The sequence below is a fragment of the Strix uralensis genome, chromosome 2, assembly GCF_047716275.1.
Source record: "Strix uralensis isolate ZFMK-TIS-50842 chromosome 2, bStrUra1, whole genome shotgun sequence".
Taxonomy (NCBI): domain Eukaryota; kingdom Metazoa; phylum Chordata; class Aves; order Strigiformes; family Strigidae; genus Strix; species Strix uralensis.
The window spans coordinates 127,233,459-127,250,896 of NC_133973.1; the positions used below are offsets into that span (position 1 = coordinate 127,233,459).

The 17,438-nt window shown below is 35.8% G+C and overlaps 1 protein-coding gene across 1 annotated transcript in view; it reads right to left on the reverse strand.

Moving 5' to 3' along the window:
- Window positions 1-1,308: 1,308 nt before the first annotated feature.
- The window catches only part of DEUP1 (deuterosome assembly protein 1), a 45,414-nt gene continuing 29,284 nt past the window's right edge, over window positions 1,309-17,438 (reverse strand). The window contains exons 10-13 of the mRNA XM_074861050.1: window positions 16,811-16,897; window positions 14,073-14,272; window positions 8,007-8,307; window positions 1,309-1,706 (exon numbers count right to left, since the gene is read on the reverse strand). Of these exons, the coding sequence (XP_074717151.1) occupies window positions 1,536-1,706; window positions 8,007-8,307; window positions 14,073-14,272; window positions 16,811-16,897 (759 nt within the window). The 3' untranslated portion in view covers window positions 1,309-1,535. The remainder of the gene's footprint in view (window positions 1,707-8,006; window positions 8,308-14,072; window positions 14,273-16,810; window positions 16,898-17,438) is intronic.

Consider the following 17,438-nt stretch of genomic DNA (forward strand, 5'->3'; position numbering starts at 1 on the left):
ATATTTTTTTATCTTGCCCTTCTGAAAGACCACATTTTGCTGTCTTTTTGCTTCTACAGATCTTTCCCAGCTTAAAATTTAGCTTTGTTTCTAGAGATTCCTAAACTTCTTCATTAGTTCTTTTAAAACTCCCAGATGCATCTCCCCTTAAGTTGAGGACACATATATATTTAGTTTGTTCAGATGTCCTTCCATCATCTTTTTATTCAGTCCTCGTTCCTCCAGCTGAGTCTAGTAATTTTCCTGAATTTTCCTGTAAAAGGTTCTTTGATGTCCTCATTTTCATTACTCATTTTATTGCAAACCGAGCCAAACTGGTATTTAAAATCTTGGTATTTTGTGTAAGTGTGAGGTAGTATATTTTGTCTTAATGGAAATATAGCTTCCAAAAACAATTTACATTTTTGCTGTGGTCTTGAATATTAATGAGACTTCTTTTACTCACAAACTGGAGCTGTTTGACAGTCTGGTATTATTTTTATCCAGATTTTTCCAGGAAGTTGGCAACATTATATGCTGGAAAGCAGTTCTTCAGTATCTCTTTCACTGAAATTGGTGGTTCATCAACACTGTCTGTAATTTCTGTTTCGCTTGCACAGCAATAGAATTCAGTATGAATTGCAAATAAAAGGAATCTCAACATTATGCAGTTTTTCAGCACATGCAGTTGAATTAACTCTGCCCAGTTTTATAATGTTTTCCTATGTTGTAGAAAAATACAAAGAATTTAGGCCCTTACCTAAGACTGATCACAAGTTGTCTGAAGTTAAAGGTTTCTACCCTGTTCCAATGTAGTTAAACAACAAGCCAACATAGTGTCAAAACATCAATACCAAAACAGGTGCTTTGGAAGACAGGATTTAAAAATGGTAAAGTGTTAATGTAAAGCATGTAAAGCACTTGAGATCAGGCTCTGCCCCAGGTGAAGTCTATAGGTCTGGTAAAAGGGGCAGTATGGGTGGCTTCAAAATACCTGCTTTGTCTATTCATGTTCCTCTTAATGGACCCACATGGCTCAGAGGTAAGAAAGAAAGAGCTCAAACTTCTCTTTCAAGAGTCCCAAGGGCTATTTCTATAACCAAGAATAACCAGAGCATAGATAAGCTCTTTATGCTAGGAGCTATGCCATAGCTAAAGGCCCCTATTGTTCTTGTTGTGTGCAATCTAGAGAATTTCTCTTGGCTGATTATATTTTCAAGGGAATAATTTGACTTATTAGCCCTCTGTACATCACAGAATTGAAAGTATCTTACTTAATTTACAATGCTGCAAAAGGGTCTCTGCTGCACACAATTTAACTATGCAAAACCAACCTGTATCTTTTAGTATATGTATAGAGTATGATATTTTGTAATATAGTCAAGCTGCAGTATACCTAAATCTGTAAGATAATGATTATCTTATTGAAACTTCGGTGTTAAAAATACATGCTATTGGCAATGTGCCTAAATACATTAAGCAGCTAGTTGCAGATTTTAGCTCTAAGAAACTCATGGGTGATTACTTGGTTTTATTTTCTTAATTGTGTCACTGCCTTAAGTGTGCCTGCTTTGCTGCATCCTGGCATACTTTTTTAGAGTATTTTCAGAATATCTTTGCAGTTCTTCAAGGTGCGAATTTAAACGTTCTTCAAACTCTCTTGTATGTTTCTCTTCCTCTTGAAGGTACTTTTCTGTTGTCACAAGGAAGGATATCTCAGGGGGAGACTGAGCAAGGAATAGAAAATCATGGTTAGTAAAAACCAGCAAGTACGACCACATGTTTGCATTATCAAATTTCAGATTTGAAAAACATCTTGACCTATAGCAGCTAATAACACTATAATGCTTTATAACTCTCCAAGAAAACATGAATTTGGGCATACATTTTTAAAGGCATTCGGGTGCCTAAATGACTTAACGTGAATGTGATGTTTGAATACCTGTGATATTCACAGCATTACGACGTAGATTTGCCATTAAAAATGTAAATATCCCATTAGACGGAATTAAGCTGCTTCAGAACCTCCAAAATCTTTGCATCAGCTAAAGGATATGTTTGTCACTTGTATAATTTAGACCAGGACAGAGGACAATAATCTGGGTTTTGGAATTACAGAATGTAAGTAGTGTTGGGTATTGCTGACTGTCTCCTGTAATTTTAGCTCTGCTTCTGTGATGCGATGCTTTCCGAGGAAACAAAGAAAACCTATGGTCATTTCAGTACTATCAACTTCAAGCCATGATATTTTGGAGAATGTACTAAATATTATTCGCTACAAGTAGTTCACTGAAAAATCTTCTTTCCATTTAATGAACATTTAGTAGAGTGAAACATAAACCATACCAAAATTGGTTTTAAAATGGTTGTCATGGGATGCAGAGTGAGTGAGTCTTTGCTGGAACAAGTTCTAAATTTTTAAGCAGCAATTTTTGTTAATTCTTTTTGCTAATACTTAAGATGCATTCATTGGAATGTCTTTATCAAAAGAAATATGAAATAATTTTTCTTTGCCTAAAGATATTTTGCTTGCTTAAATAAATCCAATGTTTATTTGTATAGATAAATACAATTTTATGACATGAATTTTTAACAGTTGCCTGAGAAAAAATTTAGTATAGGAGCTGTAATACTGAGTCAGAGAAAGATAATTCTCAGTCTTTATATGATCATATATTGAGGAAGATGATTGACATTTATTATCTTAATTAAACCATATGTTAAATAGTTTTAATGACTGATTATTAGTCTAGAATCTCTGGTTTTGTTTTTCCTAAACTGTAAAAAGGAGAATTTATCTGTCAGCACATCAAACAGGAATGGCTTCAAATGATTTAAATATTCAAACGTTTTGTGGAAAAGGCCAATTCTATTACACTTGTAAATTTTTATTCTAGGCTTCATTGTATTAGAATGGGGTATTCCCTATTTCCACGGCAACTAGAGGCAGATTTGGTCTTTGCTTTCAGCCTGGTTTAAAACTGCCCTTTAGCAGCTTTTCAGGCCAAAAGACACTAAGTAGAGAAAGGCTTTAAAGCACTATTCTACTATTCAAACTCTTTGCAGCAGACCTTGAGATGAAGTTTAGAGATTTCCTACAGGAAACCCCTTTTCAAAGTACAGCAGGTAAGCGGTAACTGGAAATAAATTCTGAATGTAATACCATCCTTCTAGAGTGAGACAGGCTTTCTGATGTATAGGGCTCCTAAAATGAAATTCACAGATAAAGCAGAATCTTCCTTTTCTCAATCCCTCCAAATTAGTGTTTTAACAGGGCAGGGAAGAAAAAGTGATTTAATTTGCCATGTAAGAATAAGGAACCCACATGTATTGGAACACTTTGTGCCACAACATTCTTATGTCAATCCCTGCACTAGCAGGGCTAAGAAAGAATGTTAATCCTCCAGTGTTTGAGACGCTTTGGAGGGACATCACTTGCCACCTTCTTTTCCTCATAAACGCGTGATTTCCCATCCATAGATCACCATTGTTTTCATATGAAGAGCTGTTCTTAAGATTTTGAATGCCATGGCTACATGCACATTTATTCCTTCATGGGCTAGATCACAAATATATCTCCTTGTGACATTTGGATTCAGTGATAAAATTGGCAGTACTACTTTGAAGTGTTTGAAGATGCCTTTCATATTATGAAGAAGACACTGGATTCGGAGGCTTTACTTAAAGAATCACCATGTGTTTCGCTTACTGAATATCAGCTCTGAAATCACTGATTCAATACCGAGCAAATAAAATACTTCCAGTGAGAAGTGTGAGGCACTGGGAAAATGTGAATCTGAAATAAGAATTTAATAGGTGTCATCACCTAGAGAAAAAAAGTCATGTCAGGCTTTTCCATATGGATAGCAGATTTACATGTCTGCTAGTGTTCAGAAATGTTATAGCAAGTTATGAGATATTCTTGGAGATTCACTATAACAATGTTTACAATTGCTGAGTTGTCATTGGAAACATTTGCCTCATGATCAAGCTATCTTCCTGAAATGCTAGTGTCCTTGCTTCAACTGGTACTTACTTTGATGTGTTGTTTCTTGAGATACACTGCAAACTCTAAACAAGACACTTCTGAATCTCCTCAGAGTTGAGAGAAGAATGTTTATCACTTAGAATAAGCAGATCATGGTTTCCTACAGCTCCTTACCCAAGGGTCAGATATCACTGACTCTCATTTTAGATAGGTCCCTAATGCATTGGGTTTTATGCATTTTGAGAGAAGGTTGTATCTAAACAGGTCTAAAAGGCAACATTTCTTGTTAGCAACTAAGCTTTGTTTTCCAAGCCTCTGGTCTGTTCTTTCACTATGTTCTTTATTGTCTTTACTTGCAGTGCCCGAGGAAGAAAAAACATAAAGTAACTGCTTTAATCCATGTCTCAGATCAGATTCATGGTCTCTAGTTTTTAATTTCTTCCTCAGATAACACTTCTTTTATGTCTTGCGGTTTTCTAACTGGAGCTGGATCGATATGGGTTCACTGGTAAGCTTTCAACCTAACTTGTTTGGGTAGTTAGGCAACAAGGACTCTCTTTTTTCATTTCTACAGTCTCAGTTGATCCCATATTTCTTTGGTGTATACCAGTAATGAGAATCACCTTTTTGCCTCATCATTTGCTGGAAATGAAGGAGTGCACCTGACAGAGATGTATATTTCCACATATGAACTATGTCCTAAATATGTCTTCTCCTTAAGCAAGAACAACCCAAAGCGCTTATGAATTAACTCTGGATTGCTGGGGAGAAGCACTTCAGGAAGCTAGGTCTATTCTCTCTCACAGACTACCTAGCTAATTTGCCTAGAGTTAATCTCTTTCTTGCCCCATGAGTTGTCCCAGCGTTCTTGGATACACCTTCAGCAGGGCAGCAAGAAAGAATATCCCAGCACTTGGGATATTCTAACATTTAGTGGCCAAATCATGAATGGTCAAATCCCAGACTGTTAAAGTCTTCTCATATTTAGCCCCTTCTACTTTCCAGGAAAGTTCTTACAACACCAAGACTAGAAATAGGTCTGGCTAATTTTAGTCTCACTGTGACTAAACCTGGGGGCTTTGGGGAGTAGTTTCCTCTAACCCTACACTGCAATACAACTTAGGTAGCAGGTACAGATGCCTGTCTTCAACACTCTTCTGCTCATGTATGAAAATCAAAATTGAGATGCCTAGGAAATTGCCAAGTGACATAGGAAGGCTTTTAGAGGGCCTAAGTACCTGAGCAGCTAGATAATAATACCTAAGCGTGAGAGGCATAGACCACAGCATGGCTCAGGGTAGGATCAAGACTGTCAAAATCATTCCTAATAATGCCCAGTGTCAGAATTTTCACAGCTTTCCATTGCAATCTATTTATTAAGCAGTTTCTCATCCTTACTGTTAGAAAGTTTCCTAATGCCTAATTTAAATTTTCCTTGCTACCACTTAAGTCTTTCTTGTCTTTCCAAGTCTTGAAAGCAAGAACAGACAATGTCTGTCCATTGTCTGAAGAGAAACGTGAGAATGTAGTTGTGACTAAAAGTTAAAGATCCAGATTGGAAAGCACATTGTACATAACTGCTTGCTCCAGCTGAGATGGAGAAATTGTGTAGAAATGGACGATTCTGAAGCTGGAAATAATCTTATTGGCTATTTTATTTATTTATTTGTTTATTTATTTTCTGAAGCTGGAGATTGGACCATTCTATGGAATAGTCTTCCCAGAGAATGGGAATGGATCAGGCAACCATTTTCTGAAGTTGTTTATTTCAGAAAGAGAGCACAGCCCAAAGTACTGTTCAGAGAAAAAGTACTTCCCTAGATTTGGAAAGCCTTGAAACAAGAATTTTTTGAGTTATGGGAATTTCTAGTGAATCCCAGCTGCACTTTCTAGTTTACTCTAAGGCAAGAGCGACTTTCTCTACAAATGTAACCTCTAAGTAAGAATGTGAAGGGACAAGCCCTAGAGACTATTTTAACTCTTCCCTGAATACCAACAGACTAATTTTGGTAGGTATCAAGACATCACCTGCAATTCTGACCTTTTCAATTAGTGCTACAAATATTCTTCAAAAAAATGGCCCCTTATAACATCTTCAGAAGTTTTGAACATATTGAAGATTTCACTTAGGTGAAATATCAGTCCTGAAAACTCTGTCAGAGAACTCTGGTTTACAACATATTGTATGTTTGTTAACTCCTTCTCCTTGATGCAATGGCTTGCCATTTGAACACAGAACTCTACAGTAGCAAACTGTTGAATCATCTCTGCACTAAAGCTGTGATATCCAATGTCAGTGTGAATGATGATTTCATTTTGGTGGTCTTCTGAACTTGTACCTGATTCAGTGCCACTGATTTGGACTTAGACTCTGTAGAAGAAATATCCCTTGCTTAATAGTTTCATTATGTACTTTGCCCACACACCAGCTGGAAAGTGTTTTCCTTATAATCTAGTCAACTGCCTTGGCATCGACCCTGTCCTGAGTGCCAGCTGGGAAATAGTTTCCCTGCAGCTTGCTAAAGTATCTCAGAATAGGAATTTTCCCTGGGCTGGCTGGAATCAGAAGCTTTGTGGTCTGCTGTCTCTGTCTGAGACTTCTGACAGAAGAGAGGAGGAGAATTGGTGTTATCGGACTCTCCTGAAAAAGTCCAGACGGTTCTTTTCATGATTAGCACTTTAAAGAGGGAAAACTCCCAAGACGTTAGAAGCCAAAAGTAATTTACTTAAAATTCCTGTGAAGCATAAGAATATAGAAATGGAAGTGAGGTCAAACACCTGGGATTATGTAGTTCTCACTGTTCTCTGAGTACTGGGACCCAGCCGCTGGGACCATGGTCAGTGAAGGGCTGCACTGCAATCCCAGCTTCCCAGGCAGGCCATCACTGTGGTGCTCCCTATCTACAGTGATGTTCTGGAATACAGAGACGGTCTTCCAGCAGCCACGTCTCTGATAGGAAAGGATGTGTGTCCATTTCTGAAGAGGACAGCAGAACCCAGGTATGACAACCACAAACTGCTTGAAGGTGATTGTCGGTGTCATGATGCCTCTTTGCTCCTACTTAAGGTGATGAGTGGCAAGAAAATTGCCAGTAAATGCTGAAGTCTTCCATCTTCTCCTTCTGCAGGCTTAGCTGTACACCTGCAGTTCAGGATCTCCTGGGTACAAAGATGCATGTATCACAGCTGGACAGAGAGATGGCTACAGTCCATTCCTTACTAATCAGTTAGTTCCCTTATTTAATGATGATGTGGTTCCATGGTTTGAGGTCTGGAAAATAAGTGCTGCGTTTTCAGGTGGAAAAAAATAGTGGCCTGTAGTGGAGGCCTAAAGAAGAACAGAAGATACTAAGGAAGAGGATAAAGCTCAAATTTAAAGAGAGAACTAAAGCCAAAGTATTATGGAAAGTTTTTCCTAAGAAGTTGCCCTAGGCAAAGTGGGATTTATCCCACTTGTCATGGAGGTTAGTAATCTCCAGCCTATGAAGACTGAAAGAAAGAATGCTGCACTATTAATCTCTCATTTCAAGAAAAATAAGGATTACAGCAGCTATAATTTCTGTTCCTTTTCAAATACAATAGCTAACACATAGAAAATAGTTGCTGCAATTGCTCTAATTTCATCCATCAATTGAATGCTGTAGAAACTTGATTTGTCTAACAGCACTTAAGGCAGTAAGTTTGCAGGCATTATGGAAATACACTTAAAGCAGAGTGCCCTTACAGAAGGCAATATGAAGCAGAGTGCCCCAGTATAGAAGGCAATGAGCTAAAATGTAGAAATCTCTCTCACAGTCACATAATGGCAGGTAATTATCATCATCGTTATTAGAACAGAGGTATGGCCCAGGAGGGGATGTTTAATCTCCAGAAAAAAATGCATTTATGTTAGGATAAGGTATTCCCATTTTTGCTGGGCTGGCACTGTATAAATAACGATGACAACAGGGGTGATCTAATTTTTGGCTCCTCCAAGGCTGCATTTGGTCCACAGATGGATTTTCGAGAATATATGTGTTATAGGAAGATAGTTACTTACTGGTAATTTGTTTTCTTCTGCACTGTAAGCAGGGCTCAGTAAGATGCCTGGTCTGCCCTTTTCAGGAAATGGCCCACCAAAGCCCAAAGGATACCCCATTGGTGGTGATGGAGATTTATAAACTATTTTCTTTTCATGACCTCTGTGAAGTGTATGAGAAGATAAATTGCTATCACTTTTTGAACCCATGATAGTGCCTTGGCCATATAAAGCAGGACTACAGTTTCTGTGGTATCCACTGGCTGTGAACATCGCAGTCTGTTGATGTTCCATTTCCCAGGCATCTTTCTTTTGGAAAGTTCTAAAAGAGAAAGCGTGTTAAAGCTAAGCTATCACAGCAAAGCAAAAGTTTTTTTAGTTTTATTTGTTTGTGCAATTTTGATTACTCAGCTGTTCAAACTGCTTCATGCATGAAGTTATGGGCATAAGATTAAGCATTACCAGCAATTTAGCAACTTTCCACCTAAGTTACTGTAAACGTCTGAGTGTGCATTCTCTGCCTTCTTCAGCTATGACTTAAATCACACTAATTTAGACCCTTTTACTGGAGCTTGAGTAACCTTGCCATATAATTGTGGCAGGACAAGAGCTAAAACACAAACTCGCTTCAGGTATTGAAGATACCAATACTCCTTAAGTGTTTGATACCCATCCTTTGCCAAAGGTTATCATTCCTTTAGCTTTTCAGTGGAAGAAGCTATGTAAGCACTCTTCAGCCATGTTTTGGTAACTTAGCTTATAGTATGATAGGAACTAGAGTGAATTTAGCCACACTAATAGAGAAAATGAAATATGAAAGTGTGAGATGGGAACAAAAACTGTTATTAGTGGTTGGATAATCAGTCAATTTTGATCTAATATCACTGTAAACAACTATGTTCAAATAGCTAGAATTTCAAATAAATGTTTAAATAAGTTAAATAAAAAAGTAGTAAGGAATCTTCGATCCTGCATTGTTACTGCAATATTAATTTTGCCACTGATTTAATGATAACATGCTGGAGATTAATATGAGAAATAAATTTTTAAAATACACTTTTTAAAAAAGTGTACAAGAACATGCTTTTGTAACAATAAGTGACATCTTCAAGCTTACAAAAGAACTTTTATGTATTTTAGTATGATGTTCCATAATTCTTGTATCCCACTTACAGTGATCAGAATGGTTGTGAAAGCATGTATTTGTATTCATTTGTAGTTCTGTAAAGCAAAACCTATTATGGTTAACAGCAACTTAAAAAAAAGAAAGCTATTTTCTTCCCATTCAAAATACCTTCTTTTCCTGACAGTTAACAATTCTGAAACCATACTGATAAGAGCAGAGAATTTTGAGACTAGCTTGCCCAGATGTCTGCTGAATCAGACTAATTTTCAATTGCATCTTTACTTGTATTATATACCAAAACATGCAAAAAATTTTAAATTATTTCTGGTTTTATTACATTTCTGTTACAATATTTCTGACTGAGGTAAGAATTTCCGTTGTACTGAGGTCTGTGCTTATGATAAAATTGAAATTTTAGTGTTGGGAGGTAACTACTATACTTAAACATGATAGCTGTTTGAAAAGATCCTATCATTGCAAGTATCATAAAACACTACTAATTTGAAATGCAGCTATGAAAGCTTTCAAAGATCAAGTTCTCTGACATGAAAATATAATTATTATAAACATGCAAGAGTATGCAATGCTGCTCAGATCCAAAGAAAACTGCTTTTTTTTTCTTTTTTTAATAAAAAAGAAGAATTTGCTAAGCATGGGGAAATGCTGCAGAAAGATCACACCATAATTTTCTAATCTTAAATATTTGGTGTTGGGAGAGTGTGGCTGCGCAGTCTTAATGGATCCTGCTGTACATAAGCCCTGAAACATGAAACTGAAGTACTCCATAAATGGACTGCAGAAAAACTCAGAGAACTAATGAAGAACATATTTTTCTCTGCTTATAAAAGAAGTAGTGGTTAAGATATTTTGAATGCTACAGGAAAGCAAATCATAAGCATGATGAGATAATATTATTATCATTATCATATTATTATACATTCTAACATAAAACTGACAATTTTCACCAAACCTTCCAGTTTTCTACATCACCTAAAACGTTTACCTTTATGGGGGCAGAGTTTTCTCCTTTCATTCATACTTTAAATAAATACACTCTGCTCTTTGGGCACAGGAGAATACATTTTTTCTTTTAAAGTCCATTCTATCTATTGTTTGGATGAAGGGCACAGTGAAAAAAACTGCCACAATTGAAGATAGATGGCATGAATAAGAAAATCATAGATTTTTTTTTCATCTTGTGTTCTGACCTTTTTGGAAGTAATTTCCTCTGTAAACCCACAGTAAAGTCTATGTGTTCTGTGTTCTTTTTTTTTCCCCCAGAACTACTTCTCTATGTATTTAATAACAGTTATTACTGTTATGTTATAGCTTACTTCCCTAAGACCAGAATTTTCAGACTTGGGTGCCTACAGTTACGGTAGCTTTTAGATAGTAAAAACAGATACACCCCCCCAAAAGGACTGATTTTTTTAAAGGAACCTCACTTCCTACTGTAATCCATATGACTGCTGAGGCTGTTTGCTATCTTGGAAAAACATGACACCTACATTTAGGTGCTTTGATATGGATGCTGTGCCTTCACTTCAGACAGATTTCACAGTTAGGGTTTAAATTTCTGCCAGTTCAGTGCAAAATAATATCTAAGAACAGAGTTCTACTTTGAATACAAATGTAAAGGTAGGCAAATATCTGCAAATTTGTGAAAAACTGTCCATTTGTTAACACTGACAATGCAAATACACTATAACTGCAGTTGAATAACTTATGCTTTCAGCAGGATTACTGTCATAGAGTATTTAACATATACACATACTTCGCAAAAATAATATCACTGTTGACATGACGACATATGGGACAAAAAATGAAAGAACAATGTCCTCGCAAAGGGAATTTATATAGACAGGATTGATTTTTCCAGATTTATATATAAAATCAGCCTGGTCCCTATGCGATCAATGACTTCAGTGGTGCAAAACAAATTCCTTACATAGCTTGTGCTGGCTGACATACCTAGTCTTGAGAAAGAAAACAACAGACCTTTAATGACCAGAATGTCTTCAGAATTCGTGTTGCTGCTTTTATCTTGCAAGTATGACTGCTAGCTTGATTTTAAAAATTGTTAAAAGGTATTTTCCTGAAGAGATTGTTTTCACTGCTTCCAGTTTATCTATTGCAATAGCTGATACAGTGGTGAGTATGACTAAGAGTGTGTGACCTCCAAAGGGTAGTGAAAACCTCCTTTAGACAGATATGCCACTGTCAACACAGATGCTTTAAGAGACCCCCAGCTACCTTAGTAGGCATTCAGTCCTAGCCTTTACCCCCTCACTTTTGCCACATGATGAAAGTGCACTTTGGCTTGACCAGTTACCTATGTTGTGTATATTTTTATGGTAAATAAGTACCCTTTCATTTGGGAACTCACATGCATATTTTAATTTTGAAAAGAACAGGCTAAACATGGCAGTTTCATCAGAGAAAGCCCTCTTCGACCATGCCAAAATTTAAATGAACTGTACGTAGCCGACTGATAAATAAAGGATTGAAATCTTGACGGTGGGGAAAGCTTATGTAAACAGCAATTAGAAGTGAGTCAGTTATCATATATGAGAACAGTAATTAAAGTAGTTATAGGTAGGATGTGGCAACAGAGTTTTTTAGCAAAAAAGATGTTACTCCTGTGTATCTTACTTTGTAATATTTAGAAATTCACTGTAGACTGCAAGAAAGAAGAAATCATGCCTCTTTCTACATCTCCAATGTAACTTCCTGCAATTTCCTGTATTTTCTCTAGAGGTCTCCTATCTAACTAATGGCTATGTCCATGCCTAGGATTCTAGTACTTATTGTGAGATATGCCTGAAAAATACTATAGAATATACTTGGTTGAAGACATTTTTTTTTAAATTGTGCAAACTCTTCTAGGTTTCTGAATGAAAATAGGAAAACCAAAAAGTACAGCTTCTGAAAATTACTATTTAAAACACAAACACACCCCTCCTTGCACAAAAACTGCGTTTTCTATTTTTCTACTATGCAAAAAAAGTCTTTTTGCCCTTTCTCCAGTGCCATAATTACCATGGAAACAGAACTGCAAATTAAAACAGAAATAACATGGTTTATACTCACAATAAAACTCCAGAGTTTAACTCAACCAACATCAATTGCATGGTTTATCTGCATACATTTGATGGTTGAAAATTTAATTTTAGTTTTCTGAGAAAACCTCGAGGTAGTTCCCTGTTTGGTAACAGAGAAATGACAGTACAGAAAGGGCCCAATCTTAAAAAGACCGGCTGGCTGATGTGTATATACAGTACATGTGGAATTTGCACATTTTTCGAAATCTGTGTATGTATTTATTTAGCTAAATAGCTTTTCATTTAGGAAATCAAATGCATGTTTTAGATCCTGAAAACCAGGCTCAATGTATCTGTTTCATCAGATTAATTAGAATAATAATTTAAATTGTGTTCAGTAGTGTGGCTGAAAGTTCTGTTGTGAGAAAGGTTAGCTTTCCCAGGTTTCTCTCTCCCAGTTTTGGTTTAACATTTGTCCTCAATGGCTATGAAACCAAAATCCTGCAAATTACCTGCATAGTTCTATTGTCTCATACGCTTAAATTCTCATGAATGAAATTTCACAGTTCCTCATGTACAGCAAGTGTAATTCCTGAGAAAATGGGAAAAAAGTCTTACTTTTTCTCACGCGAGTGGAAGCATGAGCAAAAATTGCACTGACCATTTTTTTTCTGAAATTATGAGACCTACAGGTGCAGAATAGTCTGTATATTGGTTTGTAAATATTTGTTTCAGCAAAGCCTTCAACATAATTTGGAATTTAGTAGGAAAACAGCCATACCTGCCACTTCTATATATATGTGTGTGTATGTGTGCGCATTATGTATATGCATGTATGTATATGTACATACATACTTATGATACATATGTATTTACATACACATGAATACTACCTCCAACACTAAACATCATATTTAAAAAGAAATGTTAGGCAAGAATGTAGCTGCATACAACTGGATGCCTTTCTGTTTTGCAGAAAGAAAATCACTTTAAATTTTGCCATAGAATGAATGTATGAGTTTGAAATCTTAACCTGTATGATTTTGGCTCCAATTATTTAAACTTTGCTTCACAGAACTGTTTTACATTAGTGCTACCATGTAAGTTCTTTATTACAACTGATCAAAATATTTAGCTTCCTATGAATTTTTACTCTCCTGTACTGTGAACTAGTTTAGCAGGGAGTTTAATTTTCTTTTTATTACTGCAACACCATGATTATAACATGTTTGAAGGTAATTCAGTTCTTCACTGAATACAGGGAAATAAGAAGGAAGGCTTCACTATAATGTTTACTATGAGTCTGAGTATTCTTAAGTTTCATTATTTTTCCCTAACAAGGAGTTTATTGTAGTAATGATTTATTCAGGACATCTGAAATGATGTTTCTTTTAAAAATCAGGTCACCCAAGAACACCAAAACTAGACAAGGCATTAAAATACATTTAATGAAACTTTCAACAAATGAAACTGGCAGGACACAAAGCTTTTCAGCAGGGGTTGTAGTTCAAACTGCTTATTAAGATAACCTCCTGTGGAGCAGTTTACCTCTCATGTAGGTTTTTATACACTTTCCTTGTCTTGTTTTTATTTGGCAGTAAAAATACATTCTATCCTGTTTTGCAAAACCTGGAACTAAGAATAACTTAAGCAGCACACAAAAAGTTTTTAAAGTTCTTTCATGTGACTAATATTAAAATAATGATCAAACATTTCTGTGACTTCATTTATTGCCAAATTCAGTTAGCCATTCAGAAAAATGTAGGAAATTTTTACAAATATACTAACTAGGTCTGATATTTATGTTGGTGGGAGTTCTGAATTAATAGAAACAGAAAAAAAGCTTAACAGTTTGGCCAGGTTAGATGCTTCCAAAAAAATTACAGGAAGTTTCATATATGTGTACAGTATAATTATTACCTCTCTTCCTTTTCTTGCATCTTTGAATGGGTTTGGTAGCTGTGCTTTGTTTCTCCATATGTATCCAGGTGACCCAGTATCGATGTTGCTGTGTCATTTTGTAGTTTAACATGACTGTTTTGTAATCTTATATTCTCATGTTCTAGTTGGTGAATGGAAGCTGTGAAATTTCTATGTTCTTCGTTAGATAAATCTATACTCTGTGAAAGGAGATAAAACCATCATTAAATACTTATTTCTTCCACAATAAATGGATGTTAGTATTTTTAACAAGCAAACACAAAACAATGTTCTATGCTAAAGAAAACTTAACTACCATATATAATCATGCAGCACTTCTAGCAAACCAAGAGAATTGCCTCCAGAAAAACACAGCACTGTAGATAAATGGAAAAGAAGGGATAATAGCCTCTATAACACAATAAAACAAATTAAAATTTCTCAACAAACATGCATTCGAAATATTATTGTTGTAAATTCATTGCTTGCTTTGTAAAACTTACGACATAAAAGCAACCATAACAGCTATAGCTGCAGACTGTATTGCTCCCTCCAGTAACAATTCCGCCAAAAATAACAAGAAAAATTATATAAGTTCATTACTATACTAGATGCAGGGTATGTCTACAGGCACAATTTAATATCTGTGTCGAGATACAGTCACCTTCAGTTTCAGAAGCAGTAAAGCCACATTAGCACAGTGCTCTTCATCTGTGTTACTAAACCCTGCTTCTCAGTTGGGTTAGCCCACATGGTATACAAGTCAAAATACTGAAAGTGCAAGCAACACATGCACTGTGACTGGGGCTAAAGAGGCCCATCCACTAGGATATCAAGAGGGGAAGATGGAGATTAGCTCTGGAAGCTGACTAGCCAGGATACCCCATTCCTTTTTTGTCCTATCACTTATTCCATAAAGCCTATGCTGAACACTTCGTCTAGCTAATTTGGAACTACCTCTCTGCAGAATTCTGCCATGGCATTGTGTAAATATATTTGCAATAACAGTATACTGTCATCAACAGAAAATTCTCAAAAGATTTATCAGATTACACATAAAAGACTAAAAACGCATACATTTTATTAAGTTGTGCTTTCATATATTTCCAGGTTTACCTTATTCTTTTGGAACCCAGTAATTCATGAGTACTGAGGATCTGGTTCTTAGTACACTGCTAGCCCAACTGGGGTCCTGAACCTGAAAGCTTGTCTATCCCTTGCAATAACTGGTCTGATGCTATCTCTCCCTATAAATCTTGCCTTGCTTAGCTAGTTTTAGGGGAAATTTATAAGCCAAGCTGGCATGGAAGTGCCAGAAAGTATAAAAAAATTTAATATCTTGTTCAAGGATGGGTGACAGGGGCTCAGTTATGCCTCCCAAGTGGAGAAGAGCTGCAGAACAGAGGAAGAAGGAGAGTACTAAGTTACCCCACCACTAATAGCTCTAGAATCAGCAGTACAGCTATAATGGCATGAACCCCAAAACTGAGCTGGCACAGCTACATTGCTTTTGAAATCTAAACAGGTAACCCTGCCTGATGATGCATTACACAACACTGACTTAGGCTGGCACTAGTTTGAGGGGTCTGTGTAGTGCTGTACAAACACATCCATAAAAATCTGTCCAGTCCCTGCAATCTAAGTATCAAATACCTCACAATCTTTAATATTTAGATCCTCACAATACACTAGTAAAGTAGGAAAGAATTATTAAGTCTGCAAATGCACTGATATGTGTAGTGACCTTGGTGTACCTGCTAACTGGATTTGGCTGTTAAAATTTAACAAATGTGTTATCTATAAGATACCATGTCAGACAGCTCTTCTTAATCTTCATGAAGAATATCAGTGTAGAGAAGAGCTAGACATGCATGCACACATCCATCTATGTTTCCACAATAATATATCATATATACACATATATCCTTAATAGTGCATATCTATGTATAGGTAAAGCATCACTGATAGACATATATGTGATTTTAAGGGTGTGGAAAAATGTGACATTCTTTCATGCGTTTGCCAGTCTACAGTAAGACAATTAACAGGCTACAAATCCCCCAAAGATGTATTTACAACAATATTTACAAGCAACATTCCAGTGTTTTTTCTAGTGATAGATACAATAACTGCAGATGTTCTGTAAGCAGGGAATGTTCTGAAGCTTTCTGTGGAAGGCAGCATATATAGTATTTATTATATCCATATAAACTATAGTTCTACAAGATATTATGGCACACTTTTTATGAATTAAACTTTAAATATCCTCTGGTTGGACAGAAATAAATACTAAACTCTGAAAATAAGCTGGGTGGGGGCAAAATGTGTCAAGTTTTTTGCACTGTTATTTAAATATCATATGAACAAAGGGGTAAAACAGTAAAAAAAGGACATATTTTTGTATCTGTGAGAATGATTGTTTAAAAATGGGTATTTTCTGAAATACGTGATGTCACTTACAGAAAATAGGCTTCCAGAAACTGTTTAGTGTCTAGACATTTACTGAAAAATTTAGCTTACTTTTAGTTTACTACAATTAAGGTCAAAATTATTCCTAGCTATACCCATCTTCAGACTGTGTGTGAATAACACTTGGTTTTGATTATGTTACACACCTTATTTTTACTTATTTATTTTTATGCAAGCCAGAAATCTCTAAATCTGCCATGATCTCAATCCACATTTACTATAAATATAAGTAACTGTTCTGCATATTGCATAGATTAAAAAAAAATTACTGTGCAACTTCTACACTCCTGGTTTTCCATCATCTCTTTTAGATGTGTGTTTTCAGATTTGATAACTTTGTATTGGAAATCCAACAACTAGGAGAAGATTCAATTCTTAGTTAAATACAAGAATATTACTGTTAATTTGAAATAACTGAGTATAGATATTTGTAAGTTTAATTTTACAAAATATACATAATTATGAAACTAACTATAATAATTTTTTAACAAATACAGCAATACTATAGCAGAAAGAAGTCTTAAACCATCTATAATATATATACAATACCTCTGATTCTATTTACCCTTTTGGAAGAAGTAATCACTTAGGAAAATAAGGGAGTTCACATGCAGTTACAGAGGGACAGATTTTGCAGGCCACTGAAACTGGATGAAATCCTAGTCATGAAGCCTAGGAACAACACCCACTCTTTTAGTGATATGATAGTGAATATGGCCTGTGAGTGCCACACAGTAGAAGATGTCTTTCATTTTCCCAAACACTAACTTTTCTATTGTCCAAAGTAAAGTATTACATTAATCACAATTTTCAATATGCAATGACCCTCTCAGAAAACCCAGAGATACCCAGAAACCTCTAAATATGAACGTTCTTTTGGTTTACAAAGCTAAGTGA